This window comes from Paroedura picta, chromosome 2, assembly GCF_049243985.1.
Source record: "Paroedura picta isolate Pp20150507F chromosome 2, Ppicta_v3.0, whole genome shotgun sequence".
NCBI classification, from domain to species: domain Eukaryota; kingdom Metazoa; phylum Chordata; class Lepidosauria; order Squamata; family Gekkonidae; genus Paroedura; species Paroedura picta.
In genome coordinates, this window is record NC_135370.1 from 284,316 (window position 1) to 301,180 (window position 16,865).

Here is a 16,865-nt window from a genome sequence, read left to right on the forward strand (position 1 = left end):
TGAAGATAATGGAGCAGATATTAAAGGGAGCCCATTGTAACAAAAAAAGATTTTTCAGGAGCAAACGTAAAGTAAAGGAGGCAATAGGCCCACTGTTGGGTGCGGATGGACAAACTCTAACGGAGGATGCAGAGAAAGCAGAAAGGTTTAGTGCCTATTTTACATCTGTTTTTTCCCACAGGTCAAAGTGTTTAGGCACATCTAGAGATGGCAGTAGCCAAGGGATAGTGTCTGGGTGGCAGGTTAACATGGATAGAGAGGTTGTTGAGAGGCACTTAGCTGCACTGGATGAGTTCAAATCCCCATCAGGATTTTTTTTTTACTTGAATAGCGTGTAAGCGATTAAGCGCAAGCTCCTACGCCAGCGAAAAAGGCCTTTCTGAGACATTGAATTAACAAATATTTGTTGCTACTGGTGTTTTGGGGTTTAAAAAAATGTTTTTAAAGGGAAAGGGGCTTTTCAGGAGCAGAAACACAACAGTTAATTGGCTGTTCTGTTTGATTGACGGCCGGGGGCGGGAAGAAGTGCGGAAAAATATCGCCTCCTTTGTTGCGATTCCGATGAGACTGGAAGCCTGTGGGGAATTAATAGACCGCTACTGGGACTTCAATATTCCGCTAGAATTGAAGGTGTGTGGAATGATGAAATTCCACTATTAAATATAGCGTTTCTGCATACTGCAAACATTTAGCAACATTGGTCGTTGTGCGGAATGGCCCTCAGGCATGGCAAAGCATTAAATCAGAACAAGACTACAAACTACTAAATCATGGCAGAAATACATGGGTTGTTTCTGACAATAATTCCATTGAAATTAACAGGAATGATGGTTTCTCTGAGACAGGGGTCTGCAAATGCTGGGGGGGGGGTGGGAATAGAAACACCCTGATTCTAGCTCTGGGGTGGGAACTCTCTGGTGATCTGGGAGACAGAACCCAGGGAAGGTGGGGGTGGGGAGGGTCCTCAGCCGGTTACAATGCCATAGACTGCACCTTTCAAAGCAGCCATTTTCTCCAGGGGAACTAATCTCTATTGTCTGGAGTTTAGTTGTAATAGCAAGAGATCTCCAGACCCCATCTGGAGGCTGGCAACCCTGTTTAGAGATGTTCTTTACAAGAAATGATAACCACACAAAGGAAATATCCTCACCTGAACAGCTTTAGCGTTGACCTCTGACCCAATAGATCCGGCTGTGAGGATAGCATTGGGTATTGGAACACTACTTCTTTCAAAAATATGAATGAAAGACACGGGTATCATTAATTCATGGCTGGCAACCTTTTTGTTTGGAAAACAAGGATAACATGACTTCTGTTAGGAATTATACAGTCTCAAACTGAGAAGGAACATAACATTTGCTGTGAAGAAATACATTTCTGCTGTGAAAATTTAAACTGAATATTTTAAGAGTTCTTTCCCGCTCTGAACGGAAATCAGGCAAGAGGCAGGGAATCAGTCCAACTGCTCTCCAGATGCACCTTCATACACATTTATTAATTTTTATTTTATCTTCTTAGATTTTTATACCGCCCTCCCATAGACAGTGTGGTGAGTCAAGCTATTCTCCTTTCTCTAAGTGGAAAACAAAGAGCAAACTAGAGAGCAAACCAGGAATAATACCCAGGAAGTGCTTCTCTGACCCAGATTGACCTGGTCAGTGGATGGAGAAACTGAAATGATAAAAACCCTTTGCACCAAGGGACAGTTCTCTTTTGTGTGGCATCCATCAGGGCAAACAGGCCTCTTATCTCACATCTGGAGGTGCATCCTGGAAAGCTGGAGAAAGCTTTAAGCTAAGGAGCCTGTCCTATATTTTAATACCTGATAGGGCATCTAACGGTAATGACTGGGGAAGGCACTGGCAAACCACCCCGTATTGAGTCTGCCATGAAAACGCTGGAGGGTGTCACCCCAAGGGTCAGACATGACCCGGTGCTTGCACAGGGGATACCTTTACCTTTACTTAGGGCATCTTTAGTGAGAGAGACCGAGGACTATGTTTTACCAACTTCCTTTAGAAACTCTTGTTCGGTCTGGTCTGGTGCTAAAAATGTAAACATTTTCAATTTAATAAATACTTTCTAACTTTTCATACTGATGTTCTCCATACCACAGACTTCCTCCAGCTCAAAGATGCTATTATAGAGCCAAGGAAGGGGGAAATCTGGCAGGCAGCTATTCCTCTAGAGCAGTGGTCCCCAACCTTTTTATCACTGGGGACCGGTCAACCCTTGACAATTTTACTGAGGCCGGGGGGGGGGGTAGTCTTTTGCTGAGGGATGTCACTGCCACCTGAGCCCCTGCTCTGCTTGCTTTCCCGCCGGCACCCCTGATTTCCCAATGCTCGCTGAGGGGCGCTGCCAGCAGCAGCTGCGCAGTGCCACGCCAAGAGAGAGAGAGAAAGAGAGAGAGAGGTCTATCCAAGAGTTGGGAACCCCTTGGAGTGGGCAGGGTAGAATAGGGCTTCCAGATGAAGCAGGACCATCCTGTCATATGTGCAATTCAAGTTGAGCTAATAAAGGAATAAGCTTGTTAGAAAGGCTGTGTGTGCGTCTCTCTCTCTCTCTCTCACACACAGACAAAAAGACCTTGGGAATTATCCAGTTACTTTTACAGAACTCCTCACTAGCATTCATGCCCACATGGCACTGACAAGGCAGCTTTCACCCACAGCTCTCTTTTGCAGATGGATGTTATTCCTACCTGTAACAACTTCGTGTTAAGCCCTTGTCCCATCTCAGTTCCACCACAAAACACCAACACGGAGCCGTCGACATAGACATTCACCAGAGCTTGAGCCTAAGGAACAATGGGGAAATTACAGACTTTCATTAGTAACTATCCTACCTGTATCACACTGGTGCTGAACAATTCAATGTACACAAACGTAGGAGCAGGAGTACACCTTGATCCAAGAGGCCACAGCAACTGTATGGTGCCCTATTGAGCATTACCACAAAGAATCCAAGCAAGATGCTCTTGGAGAAGGCCCAGTCTAAATGTTTAAGGGCTATTTTGCAAGAGCCATCATGTGTTTCTAATGGGGTCACTGACTGGAGAAAGGTATGGAGGTGAGGCTTTGGACTGCAGCCAGGACTTACTGGCTGAAGCTGACCACCTTATCTAAATGTTTAGTTAGACTAGTTCAGAATCAGAATCAGAATACCTTTATTGGCACAAAATTGCAAAGCATAAAATGAAATTTTCAAACAGTTTCAGGTGTAAAATCCATCGTAAAAGATTTTCATTTAAAATTGCCAGTAAAAACTTTGCTACTTTTATAATAGTTGCTCTGTCCCTCATATTTAATATCATTTTAATACAGTGTTTCTCATTAACACAGCTGTATTTCAATTTCTTCAGATGATTAGCTAACGGGCAACGAAATATTTCAAACTTGGGACACACCAGAAGTATATGATGCAACGTGTCAGGGACACTACATCCATGTAAACAGTATCTCTCCTGAGGAGGGATATTCAAAAATCTACCTCTGGTGACATTTGAAGGAAAGATGTTTAAGCGAGCTACTAGAAATGCTCTTCTTAACTGGTGTGTCTCCAAAATTTGGAGATACATGGGCATGGATTTGTAAGATAACGGAATATCCCAGAAGCGGGGAGAACATACACTGTTGTTAGAGGAGCCCAGAATCTGTGTATCCTGATCTTCTAGTCTCTGTGATATTAGCTTTAGTATCGTCCTTTCGTCTTGCATACTAAGGGATGAGATGTCTAGACCCATAATTTGAAGTTTTTTTGACATTTTGCCCAGCCAGCTGAAAGAATAAGGGTCAGTCAAAAGGTTAATTAACAAACTACCCATTTGAGCATGGAAATGAATTTTTAACCAGTATTTAAAGGACTGAGACCAAGCCCGGGCTTCTAGACTCTGTTGGCCAAGTTCTGCTACAATTGTATGATTGGCCACACAGTTTGGGACTCCCAGCAGATTTCTGAAAAAGAAAGATTGGATGTTCTCTAATTTATTATTAAATGCATCCATCCATATTGGGATTCCATAGAGTATCTGAGGAATTATTTTGGCATTGTAGATTTTAATGGCTGCTTGAAGGTTTTTGTTGCCTTTTTGATGATAAAACTTGGCTAAAAGGGACAACTGGCCTTTTGCAGATTTGATTGTTTTTTCTCTATGGTTGACCCAACTGTTATTATAAGTAAAGTTTATGCCTAAATACTTGTAGTGATTGACCTGTTCTATATGTTTACCATTTATTATCCAGGGAAACCTATATCGGGTATTTGCAAATACCATGATCTTAGTTTTTTCAAGGTTTATTTTTAGTTGATTGTCACTACAGTAATCTCCGAATGACCGGAGATAGCGTATTAGGCCAACTCGAGTTCTAGATAAGATAACTGTGTCATCTGCATATAGAAGAAGTGGAGTGGGTCTTTGGCCAAGAATGGGGGGATGGCCATTAACTTTGTTAAAATAGAGGGGTAAGTCACTTAAGAAAAGGTTAAATAACTGAGGGGCAAGGATGCAACCTTGTTTCACTCCTATGTTTATTTGAATTTTTGGTGTTAAATTTCCCTCAGCAGAATATTTGACTTGGTAGTGGTTGTTATGATGGAGCTGTTTTAATAGAAAGAGTAGACGCTGGTCTATGTGTAGATTGTTTAATTTTATCCAGAGTTTCTCTCTGGAAACTGAGTCAAAGGCTGCTTTTAAATCAATAAAGGCAACAAATAATTTGCCCCTCTTAGGTTTGGTGTATTTCTGACTTAAAAAAGCTAAAACAGTACAATGATCTAAGGTAGTGTATCCCTTCCTAAACCCTATTTGCTCTGGCCCTATGATGTAATTGTTGAATGTCCAGTTTATAAGTTTAGTGGCCAGATATTTTGCAAAGAGCTTACCTACGGCTGACAATAGACTGATGGGTCGGTAGTTACTCGGAAGGCCAATTTTTCCTTTTTTTATATATTGGGGTTATGATGGAATTTAGCCATGAATCTGGGATTAGTCCTGTTTGGTTGATTTTTGTAAACAGATGTGCTAGAGGCACAGCCCATCAGTCAGCATAATGAATAATCAAGTCTGGAGGGATCCCATCTGGACCGGGTGACTTGTGAGGTTTTAGAGATTTTATCAGTTCAGAAATCTCAGCAGACATGGAAAGGAAGAGGATTGTCCAATGGACAGTTGAGGGACTAGTGAAGACGGTAATGTGAACAATGTGGAAAAATGGTCCACCCATTTGGAAGCTGGAATAGGACATACAGTTTTATTTGACTTGTTTGTTAAGGCATTGGTCACAGTTCTCCAGAATATCCGGTTATCAGATGAATTTAGTGCTTTGTTTAATGATTCCCAGTTTCTGTTGTGGAACTCGGATTTTTTTTTAGCAACAAGAGACTGGTGCTCAGCTTTAGCTCTGAGATAGTGGGATTGGTTATCAAGAGATCTTGATTTATTGAATAGCCTGCAACAGTGCCTTAATAGTTTCTTTTCCAATAAGCATTCTTTATCAAACCAAGTAGGGATTGGGATGTTCTTATTGGGAGGTTTTGATAGGTGATAAAAAAGCCCAATAACTGACTCATAGAGTTGCAAAATAGAGTTAATGGAGTCTGCTATAAGGAGCTTATGTCTCAAATCTTGCATTTGGGGGGAATTTATCACTTGCTCAATCTGAGGGATCAAGATTGGAGCCCAAGTTAATTTTCTAAAATTCAGGGAATAGTCTAGAGTTACAGAGTCTACCTTTGAATAGGAGTCTATCAAGTCTATCTTAACTGAGAGAATTAGAGGCATGTGGTCACTTTCTGTTCGACTGCCAACTACAAAGTTGCTGATCCGACTAACAAGGGACCAGGAGACACAAACGAAATCGATGACGCTGTTACCTCTAGTCGAAAGATGAGTATACTCATTTGAGTTTGGGAATTTTTTGAGCCATTTAGGTAAAGGTAAAGGTAAAGGTATCCCCTGTGCAAGCACCAGGTCATGTCTGACCCTTGGGGTGACGCCCTCTAGCGTTTTCATGGCAGACTCAATACGGGGTGGTTTGCCAGTGCCTTCCCCAGTCATTTTGAGCCATTTAGAATTTTTAAATTCATATCAGAGCACAATTTGACAAAATTTGTGCTCGCCCTGTTGGATTTTGGGTCTATTCCATGATAAAGAAATCTATTATTGATTCCAATTGGATTTGAATTTGTTAGGTGCTTGGTTCCTAGTCTAGCCATCGTCGTGCCTCTGCAATAGGCTAGTTCGCCCCCTCGTCATGGCAAGGAATGCATTAGACTAGTTTTGAAGGATAAATATGGTTGAGGTTGGTTGAGGTTGCTGAGAAATAAACTGGTCTTCTTTGGTTTGTCCGAGCAATTTCTATCAGCTATGGATTATTAGCAAGCCAAGGTCTTTGTCAAACAAAGAATCCTAGGTATTGGCAGGACCTTCTACCTCACAGACAGGCACACTGTCTTCTACAGCCAATGGTACGCCTCAATAGTCCAGGTTTAAGCCAAAGCCATGACACTGCTAAGGTCTGACTAAGCCAGGTCAGACTCCATCCTAGAAATCCTGCTCTCTGCCTGAGGTTCAGAATGACAGCTGCTGCCTGGCCCAGGTGCCCCCCTGGCTCAACTCTTGCTCTCCACTTTACCCCCTCTCCATTGTACTTCTGATCAAGTGGACTGGCTCCATCCTGTTTGCCCAGAAGTTCCTGGGCAAACCTCTTTGTCTTTCAAACATATTCATGCTTGGCCCTTCTGCCAGGGGAAATCTCTTCCCCAAACCCCACAGCTAGACCCTTTGTCTAAGGCCATCAGCAGCCATCTCCTGCTTGGGCTAGAAGTTGCCCAACACCAGGCTGGGTGATTTCCAACTAGCCTCCCAGCTGGCTTGCATCACATAGGCCAACTCCCCCAAATTCAGGGCCATTCCGCACCAGGATCTATGTAGCAAATTGGTTGCGGAACGAAAAAATGCCATTTTAAATAGTGGAATTCGTCGTTATGCATACTTGCCTTTGTAGTGGAATCCAGTTGCGTTTCTATCGTTTCCCACAGGTTTCCGGTCTCGGCAAAAATCGCTAGCCAGGAATCGATATTGCCGAGCTTTGTACCGCCCCTGGCCGTCAAGCAGCCAATAGGCAGCCGTTATCGTGATCCCAAAAAGCCCCTTTCCCTTTAAGGAAGATTTAAAAAAAAACAAGTTGCAACGAATCTGCGTTGATTCGTTGCAACGGAGAGACCCATCTAGCTAGCAGGTGGTGTTTGAGCTGCCGTTTCATCATTGCCACGCTCCCCCCGAGTGAAAAAAAAATAACCCCCCGCCCCGCACGGGCACAATTTTCGGCCAAAAATAGAGTGAAAAATAAAGGGAAAATAAACCGGCAAACCGGGCTGTGTGTTGCTTGGTGTTTGGTGACTTAAAACAGCTCTGGGGAGGGACTGCAGCCAGGGAAGCCTTGCTGGGTGAATGAAGGCTCGCTGGTGCGTTGATCTCTGCTCGCTCCGAGAAAAAAAATTGGCGATCGCTTCGCCGGAAGATCAGAGGAGAGAGCTAGGGGGAGGGACTTTGCAGAAACCGCAACAATTGTAACACAGAGAACTTTCCCGCTAGTGTTGCAGATTGGTTGCAAGAGTGTAGCGCTTCCCGGAGGGTGAATCCACTTTTTGGGATTTCCCTGAAAGTGCTACAGCGAACCGCTTTTTGCGGATCGGTTTTAGGAGTGTTGCAGATTGTCAATGATGTTGTGCATAACAACAAAACAGTAGCGATTTCAATTTTGAACGAGTGCGGATTGGCCCTCAATATAAACAATGGCTTTAGCAAGCCCCTGTCTGCATTTTGGATATGGGATCCATCTGAACACCCTGCACGGTCTCCGTGCAGCCTGCTTTCTCTCGCCTGTCATCTCTACAGGAAATGGTAACTATACTGGACCCTCTCCTTTCCACCCTATTCTTCTCTATCTGACTGCTTGTGAGTGTGTTAGCTATTGTTATGTTTTTTATTATTTTCTTTTCAATAAAGCTTATATTTCCTGGTTTACCATTTACATTGCTATCTGCCTTGAGTTCCTACAGGTGCAGTTACCTTGGTATATATAGGCAACAATCCATAATGCTAGTTACCCTCCTCTCACTATAATTGTGCTATCTTCCCCACCAGCTCTTAGACACGTGTTCTAGGACAGTGGTCCCTAACCTGCGGGCCGCGGCCCGGCGCCGGGCCGCAAAGGCCATGGCACCGGGCTGCGGCTCCCTCTCCCCGCCCCCCCCCGCAGTAAAAAACTTCCCGGGCCGCAAGCTTGCGGCCCGGGAAGCTTCTTACTGCGGGGAGGACGGGGAGAGGGAATCAGGGCCGGGCCGCGGGTGCGGCCGGGCGCGGCTCGCGGGCGCGGCCCGATCCGCGGGTGCGGCCCGCGGGCGCGGCCGGTCGCGGCTCGTGGGCGCGGCCCGATCCGCGGGTGCGGCCCGCGGGCGCGGCCGGGCGCGGCCCGAAGCGTGGGCGTGGCCCGCGCGGTCCCTGCGGGCGCGGCCCAATGCCCTGCCGGTCCCCAGCCTGATAAAGGTTGGGGACCACTGTTCTAGGATACATGTCCATGCAATATGGGTAACAATCTAGAAGGCCAGCATGACCAGAACGGAGCTAAAAGGCTTCTGACTGGTAGGGTCAGCCTAAATAGACCTGTTCTAATGCCCAGACTATCAAAGATCTTTCACCCTTATAACACACAAGGCCTTACCCTCTGCTCTACTAGGGGGTAAATATAGGGGGATGCCCTGGGAGGAGTCTGTGGAACAGGTAATTTTTGAATGTCACCTGTAAAAACAAATACGTGAATCCTTCATTGATCCTATACCTACCCTACAACTCCGTAAGAAGTTATTTCTCCACTCAAAAGGGATTTTCCCAGTCCGCATTTTTGAAAACACAATTTTAAAATCTTTATTGCCGAAGCAGCATACTAATCCCTTGATGGAATTGGGCAGTCCTTCTGAAGAACCACCAACGGATGCTCGCCAGCAAGATTTGATACAGTGGACTGATCTACCCACTCAACCCAGCTTGGATCAAGTTCATTTTGACCCTGAAAACACAACAGAGGAAGACCTATTGATCTCCTACTCTGATCTTCCACCTACAGAGCAAAAAGAGATCACGACCAGACTGGAACATCTAAGACTTCAGCTTCTGAGCACTACAAAAGGCATGCACTCACAAGGCTCCGAATCTCCTCACCAAAACAATGTATTGTCAGCAAGTACATCTGGGTCATTTCAACCGCTGATCCCAACCTCAGTTTTAACAAGCAGTGGGAAGCAAAATGACCCCACTACCCCCAAACAGGAGATCTTAGAGGGCACCTTGCCCTGCGAAAAATGCAAAAATACGAGAGAGGAACATACTACACTCACACCATTGTGTAATAACGGATGTGTAGTCCTGGATCCGGAGGGAGACCTGAATAAGATCACGAGTGAGCCCTGACAATTAGAGTGTTTGTTCTGGAATCTTGGGGGGGGGGGGGTGTGGAGAATAAGCTCTATAACACTGATTTTTTTGCAAGTTCATGACATTATTTTCCGGCAGGAAACATGGATTCAAGAACAGGAACAGGATTTGCTTTCTGTTCAGGGCTACAAGGCTTTCTGAGTCCCAGCAACCCAGATACATGCAAAGGGACGGGGTGTGGAGGCCTGGTTACCTTTGTTTCAGTTGATTTAAAGGCTGATGTTTTAATCTTAGAAAATAGTCAGTATAACAACTTCCAGGTCCTATCAGTCAAGGGACTTTTCCCCAGAAGATTAATATGTATCAATGTGTATATTCCACCGAATAGTAGTAAGAGCCAAGGAGAAGATCTCTGGGACTCCCTGGCTGACACCATAGAATCCGTGCTCTTTCACTACCCAAATTCTTATCCATTGATCCTCTCTGCCTAGAAACACCCGGGAAAGATAGAATGTTTTATTCACTTAGAATGTTAGAAGATAAAAACCCAGAGTCTAGCTTTACAGTGGCTAAGTTGGGTTGCCAGGCAATGAGGCTTTGGAAACAATTGTTAAAATACTGCTCTACCCCCCATTTAAAACTAGGTGGGGGCAAACTAAATGATGAAGGATTTTACTATGTATATTATATGATTTTATATTTTGTTGATGTTATTCTATGTTGCTACCCACCCTGAGTGTCGAGGTAGGAAGGGTTATATTTGTAAAAGATTATTTATTTATTTATTTTTATTTATTTATTTATTTATATTTATTTATTTATTTTACATATTCAAGATAAAATAGGACATCAGTTACTTCTTCCTTACTTTAGCAACTTATATCAAATACATTCAAGTTTATCAGTCTACCCAAAAATTATTTACTTACTCTCAAGTTAATAGAAATTACAAATTGTTACCAACATCTTTGAACCGCTCCGCGGTATTAAATAAAAGGGGAAGGGGTAAGTGGGAGGAGAGTGAGCGGGCATTATCCAGGATAAAAACTCGGAGGAGCGAATCAGGAGCCTCTGAGTTCCACTCCGGGGCCAAGTGGCCAATGGGGAGACGTGCTAAGCGCCAACTCTCCACTCCTCTGAGGCCACCATCGTCGCCTATGCGCCCGCAGCACAGTAAGTCGGCCGGGGACACTGGCATGGCCGCCGCGGAGGAGCCTCGCCCCATGCCATTGGGCTAAGGGAAACCTGCTTTCCCTCCACCCAGCGACATCCCTTCCCCACCCAGCGAACTCCCCGCTATATCCGCTGCGCCTCCCCAAACGGCTCTCCGCGCCCCACCGACGTGCCTTTCCCACCCCGACCCCGCACGTCCCTTCGTGGCCCCCCCAAGGCTTCTCCCGGCCGCCACTTGCTGCTTGCTTCTTCACCCGCTTCCCCGCCGCTTCCGTCGCCTCCCCGCCACCGCCCGCACGCCACCAGGGCCGCCTGTCCACGCGCTGCCGCTCTTCCCTGCTCTGTTCTGCTGCCGGCAGCGTTGCCCCCGAGCCCTGGCTGCACCGCTGGCCACAGGTCTCACCGCGGCCGCCACGTCTCGCTGCCCTGGCCTTCTTCCAGCCGCCGTTGCCCCACCGCGTGGCCCAAGCCTCTGCCCTGTGCCTGCCACTAGCGCACACCACCACTAGCGCACACTTGCGTGCCGACGCCCAGCCACCCTCTCCACCCCCTTCCTATGGCCCCTGAACTCTACACCCTACAACTGCCCGCATCCCCGGCCTACACATGCTAGCGCCCGCTGTATTCAGAGGACAGCGGGCTTTATTTCTAGTCTCTAATAATTATCTACTTCAATACAAATTTCTTTCCCCTTATTCTGTAAATCCACAAGTCATCCATTCATTTTTTTCTGCAAAAAGTCAATGAAGGGGTTCCAATTAGCAATAAAAAGATATTTTTTCTCTGATCAGACCAGTAAGTTTAGCCATCTCTGCAATCTCCATGAATTTCATCATCCAGTCTTCTACAGTAAGTATAGTTGAGGTTTTCAAATTTTGTGCATACAAATTTTGTGTGTAGTCACAAATTTCCATTATTTTGTTTATCTATCAATCCCATAGGAAAGTCTCTGGTTTCATCTGCATTTGTATTTTTAAAATATTCTGCTTTAGAAAATGTATTGGTATCCAAAATAATTGGCTTTCTTACAGGTCTACTACATATGATAAAAAGTTCCTTTCTGCTGCTCACATTTCCAACATTTATTCAAAACATTTGTATAGATCTTACCTAATTTGCCTGGTGACAAACACCATCCATACATTTTATTAAAATTATCCTTGACGTGGCAAAGGGGCGAATAGACTAATTGCAGAGGCACGATGATGGGTCTGCTTACCGGTGGGTTGAGTGTAAAGGAGCCTTCCCAGATTGTGGACCTTGCAAAAAATTCTGTCAATTATCTCGAGACCTAATCTATCTCTGTTGCAGATCGGCTATACGACACAAGGCCTGATTACTGTTGTCCATATGTCTATGCCCAGAATCTGCCTCTATTTTAAATTGGTTTACTGTATTGATATTTTTCTGCCCATTTTAATGAGGTTTTAATGGAGGCATCTGTAACCCACTGGGCATCTGTAACCCACCACGAGCCTGATTGGGAGTGGTGAATAATAAATCAAATAATAAAATAATAATAATCTCCTTCAGCCACATTCTTTCCCATTTATCTACTGCTACATCATAGCTAAAATTCTTTGCCTAATTTATCATACATTCTTTCACCTGTTCTCCTTCTGTTTCACATGGAAAGTGGAATTGAGTTTTTGACAGAACCTCCAGATCCATTCCTCTTCCTAAACATCCAATTGATCCTACATTGAATTAACTCCTTCAATTTTAATAGGCCTTAATCATAAACAATGATGGTTATGGGGGGGGGGACTAAGAGCCTTCTGTACTGATTCTTAGAAGTAGAGTTTGTCTGTACGGTGATTACCTGGTTGTAATACGTCTTATCGAATCCAACTGGAAACATCATGGGAGTGATGGCAATCCCTTTCTTCTTCCAGTAGTTTTGTTTGTTAAATTCATCTATGACTTTCCTCTGGTTGTAATAATCAGACCTCTCCAAGCATTCTTTCCAACACATAACCAAATTCCTGGGATCCATCTCTTGTTTGAAGGGAGTGAGGGCCACTGTTTTGTACATGTTCATCTCCCGGACCTTCACAAGGAGACAAGCAAGATATGGTTATTTTAGCCAAGTACTTGTAAACCATCTTGGAAAACATTTACCTATTAGTTACCTATCCTGTTCCCAGCTTATCTATTTAATACATTATCCCACCTTTTTGGCCATCATGGAGCTCAAGTGCATGGGACTCCCAGAGGGTCTACGACTCAGGCAATGATCAGAGCTCCTTAGCTTCAGTAAAATTGCTGTATTGTGAGTCCCTCCAATCAAAGTCTGCTATCATATAATCACAGAGTTGGAAGGGCTATCCTGGCCATCTAGTCCAACCCCCTGCCTACTCAATGAAGGATCAGCCTAGAGCACCCTTGACAAGTATGCGTCCAGATTCAAGTGGGTAGCCGTGTTGGTCCGCCTGAAGCAGCACAACAACGCATACTTAATCAGAATCCAGTGGCACCTTTAAGATCAACAAAGATTTATTCCAGGTGTGAGCTGTTGAGTGCAGGCGCTCTTCCTCAGCACTTGAAAGCTCTTTGTTGGTCTTAAAGGTGCCACTGGACTCTGATTAAGTATGCGTCCAGTCACTGCTTGAAGACAGCCAATGAGGGGGTGTCCGCCAGCTCCCTAGGCAGCCAATTCGTTCCCAGCCCTAGGGAAGCATGCCTGGCCTCGACCAGGGCCAGGGCCTTTTCGGTCCTGGCCCCTACCTGGTAGAATGAGCTCCCGGGAGAGCTGTGGGCCCTGCGAGATCTTCCATCGTTTTGCAGGGCCTGCAAGACGGAGCTCTTCCGCCAGGTTTATGGTTGAGGCCAAGGCTAACATCTATGCCCCCCCCCCGGGACCGGGACCTGGAATTAGGATTGGGGATGGGACCATCAGTATCCTCTCTCCACCTGCTAGTAGGAGGAGGGGGAAGTTGATTAGCCGATCTTGCCATGTTAGCTTGCTAACTAATAATGAATTGTAGTTGTTGTTTAATGGATTTTATTGGGGTTTTAAAATGTTGTAACCCGCCACGAGCCGCAAGGGAGTGGCGGGCAATAAATCGAATAATAATAATAATAATAATAATAATAATAATAATAATAATAATAATAATAATAATAATTCCACTACTGAACTACTGTCACTGTATCATGTTTTCCTCCTAATAGCTAGTCCATACCTTTCCACCCATAATGAGCCTTTGGGGTGGGTGGTATATAAATATGATAGATAAATAAATAATTTAAACCCATTATTAGGAGCTTTGTCCTCTGCTGCCAGCAAGAAGAGGTCCCTGCCTGCGTTCCAAATACATAACAAGAGCAATCATGTCTCCCCTCAGCCTTGTACGACAGTCTCCAGGCCTCTAATCATCCTTATCACTCTCTTCCATATCCGTTCTGACCCCATCCTTTTGGAAGTGAGGACTCCAGAACTGTACATGGAACTGTCAAAGTGTTTGACTTCAGAACTGCCAGAAACAATTGCCACAAGTAAACGTTTCCCAACCCTTCAATGTTGAAATCAAAACCGAAAACTGTCATACAGTTGCCAAAATGCACAGGATCCCTGTTGTGAAACAAAAAAAGATGACACTGCTCCTGGGGGGTCCCAAAATATCGGCAGGAAGAAAGTGCTGATGAGCATAATGAACAGGACAGGGTGTCCAAAATGGCAAGGTTCAGGCAACCTCTCTCACTTTTCATCTAGAACAAAACTTTATTCTGGCATCTCCAGTAAGGGGGGGGGATAAAACATTTCTCATGGTGAAGAAAGGATTGGTTCAGGTAGCAGTAGTCAACACTACAAGACATTGTAATATGGGTCTCAGTCCTCTGACTTGAAAAGGTGTTCATATATCCAGGGTTGGGGGGAGGAGTGGTGATAGGTAGGATTGCTAACTCTGGATTGGGAGATTCCTAGGCCCCAGGTGGTGACCGGCCACTCTGCTAGCAGATCTTTCTCAACAGAATGGCTTCTACAGAAAGAGAAGGGAGCAGGGTGGCCACCACAAGCTCCAGCTAAGGAGCGCTTTGTGACTCTCCCACACATCTGAAAAAAACAAAGTTACAGCTTCCAGAATACCAGAAATGTAACTGTCAAAACAGCACAGCAGATGAACATTTGCTCTCCCCTGGCCAGGAAATTATTTCTACTGCTGTTCCTCCAAGGCCCTCATCCAGAGGGAATTCGTTGAGCTTCAAATCAACTTTCTTTGGAGCAAAGGTTCATTCATGGTAGAAAAGGGCCATTTTACAGAGTCCTCATATGACTGTGGATTGGGATCTTGACCTTAGAATCATAGAACCATAAAATCATAGAAAGAGTTGGGAGGGACCTCATGGGTCATCTAGTCCAACCCCCTACACTATGCAGGACACTCTCATCCCTATCGCTCATCTACTGTCACCTGCCACCCCCTTGAGCCTTCACAGAATCAGCCTCTCTGTCAGATGGCTCTCCAGCCTCTGTTTAAAAATGTCCAGAGATGGAGAACCCACCACCTCCCTAGGAAGCCTGTTCCACTGACAAAACCACTCTGTCAGGAACTTCTTCCGGATGTTTAGATGGAATTTTTTTTAAAAAATAATTTTATTATTTATTATTATATGAAGCATTTACAGAAAAGTAAAAGAGAAAAAAAGCGACCAGCTGATATGGTTTGCCATCCTCTTTTAACATACATATTCAGTTCCCATCACATATTAATCCTAATCTAGAAGTTTTTACCATCTTTCTTAGCGAAATGATTGTTAATACATATGAGAGTATGATCTGTTATAAGAATATATTCTATTATTATCTTAAGTGATATAAGGTCGGTCCCCTTCATATATTGGCCCTGACCTAAGAGTTACTGCTGCTGTCTTGTTAATACATATGAAGTATAGTTTGCCATCCTCTTTTAGCATACATATTGGCATACATATTCAGTTCCCATCACATATTGATCCTGATCTAGAAGTTATTATCATCTTTCTTAGCAGAGTAATTGTTGATACATATGAGAGTATAATCTATTATAAGAATATATTCTATTATTGTCTTAGATAATATAAAGTCAGTTCCCTTCATATATTGGTCCTGACCTAAAAGTTACTGCTGCTGTCTTTCCCACAGGAAACCAGGAGAATGCTCCACTGTTCATCACATCCTTCAGGTGGTTGCAGCAAATGAAATTGTATTTTTTTCCATAGAGTATTTCTGGTGGCCCTTCTGTCAGGGCCAAAGAAGTCTCTTGCTTGATTCTTGCTTGCAGTCGCCTTTAAGTAGGCTCTGTATACTTTGTCAATCCGGATCTCTTCCTCTGGTCGCACAGAGATATCTCCTGATAGCTTCCTGCGTGCTGTCGCCTTTGAATAGACTCTATTTTGTTGATCCAAATCACTTCCTGCTCTAAGTAGACTTCCAGGTTTTTGGTGCTTTCCTTCCTTAAATCTGTTTTCCCAAGTTCTTCCAAGGTGCTTTTGATTTTTACGTCCCTAGCTCTCTCCCCTTCCTGTAGATTAACTTCCAGACATTGAATTCTCGTTTGAAGTATTGTTGGCTGAGTTGTGTTTTCATCAGCTGTTTTTTCCAAACTATCGGTTCTGTCTAAAAGCTCTTCCTTAGTCTTTCGGATTTCCTTTTCCACCTTATTGACTGCTTTCAGTATCTTTGAGTTCCCTTCACATAACAAATGGAAAAGCTGTGCCTTAGTTAATTTTTCCATAGTTCTAGGCAGTCACAAACTTAAACAGAAAGTCTCGTGAGGTCTCGCGGGAGCACGAGCGATCCAAAATTATCAGTTTGTCGATCTCTGTATCAAGTCAGCGTCCCCCACTGAACTCTCTCCAACAAAACTTTAAAGTCTCTCTTTTCTTTAAGCTCTCTCTGTGTTTGATTAGTGGGTATAATTAGCTGGGAGCCTCCCACTCGACGAAAGAATTCACTTGTAAATTGGTTGGGGGGGGGGGGAAGAGCTTGAGGGAAAAGAAAAGGAAAAGCCAGAAAACTCACAGTCTTTACTGTTGTAGACTTCGGCTCCTGTCAGTCTGGTAAAAGATGATCTGGGAAGAATGTAGGGTCAGCTGGTCGTTTCAGGATTAGAAAGTTATTTACGACAAGGGCGCCATCATGACCTTGAGCACATGCTGCGGCGATCCGGAGAACTCAGTCTCCACGGATCTGTAGGACCCGGTTCCTGGGGTGACCGGTGAGCAAGATTTGCGTATCTGCTCAGGTCTGCTAGGTGCATTTGCTCCTGACCCT

General features: G+C 44.5%; 1 protein-coding gene across 4 annotated transcripts in view; it reads right to left on the reverse strand.

Annotated features, from left to right (window-relative positions):
• Positions 1-16,865, reverse strand: part of AOX1 (aldehyde oxidase 1) — a 143,022-nt gene that overhangs the window by 45,475 nt on the left and 80,682 nt on the right. For all 4 annotated transcript variants that reach the window (XM_077319115.1, XM_077319116.1, XM_077319114.1 and 1 more), the window contains exons 26-28: positions 12,432-12,659; positions 2,705-2,800; positions 1,151-1,279 (exon numbers count right to left, since the gene is read on the reverse strand). In XM_077319115.1, the coding sequence (XP_077175230.1) occupies positions 1,151-1,279; positions 2,705-2,800; positions 12,432-12,659 (453 nt within the window). The remainder of the gene's footprint in view (positions 1-1,150; positions 1,280-2,704; positions 2,801-12,431; positions 12,660-16,865) is intronic.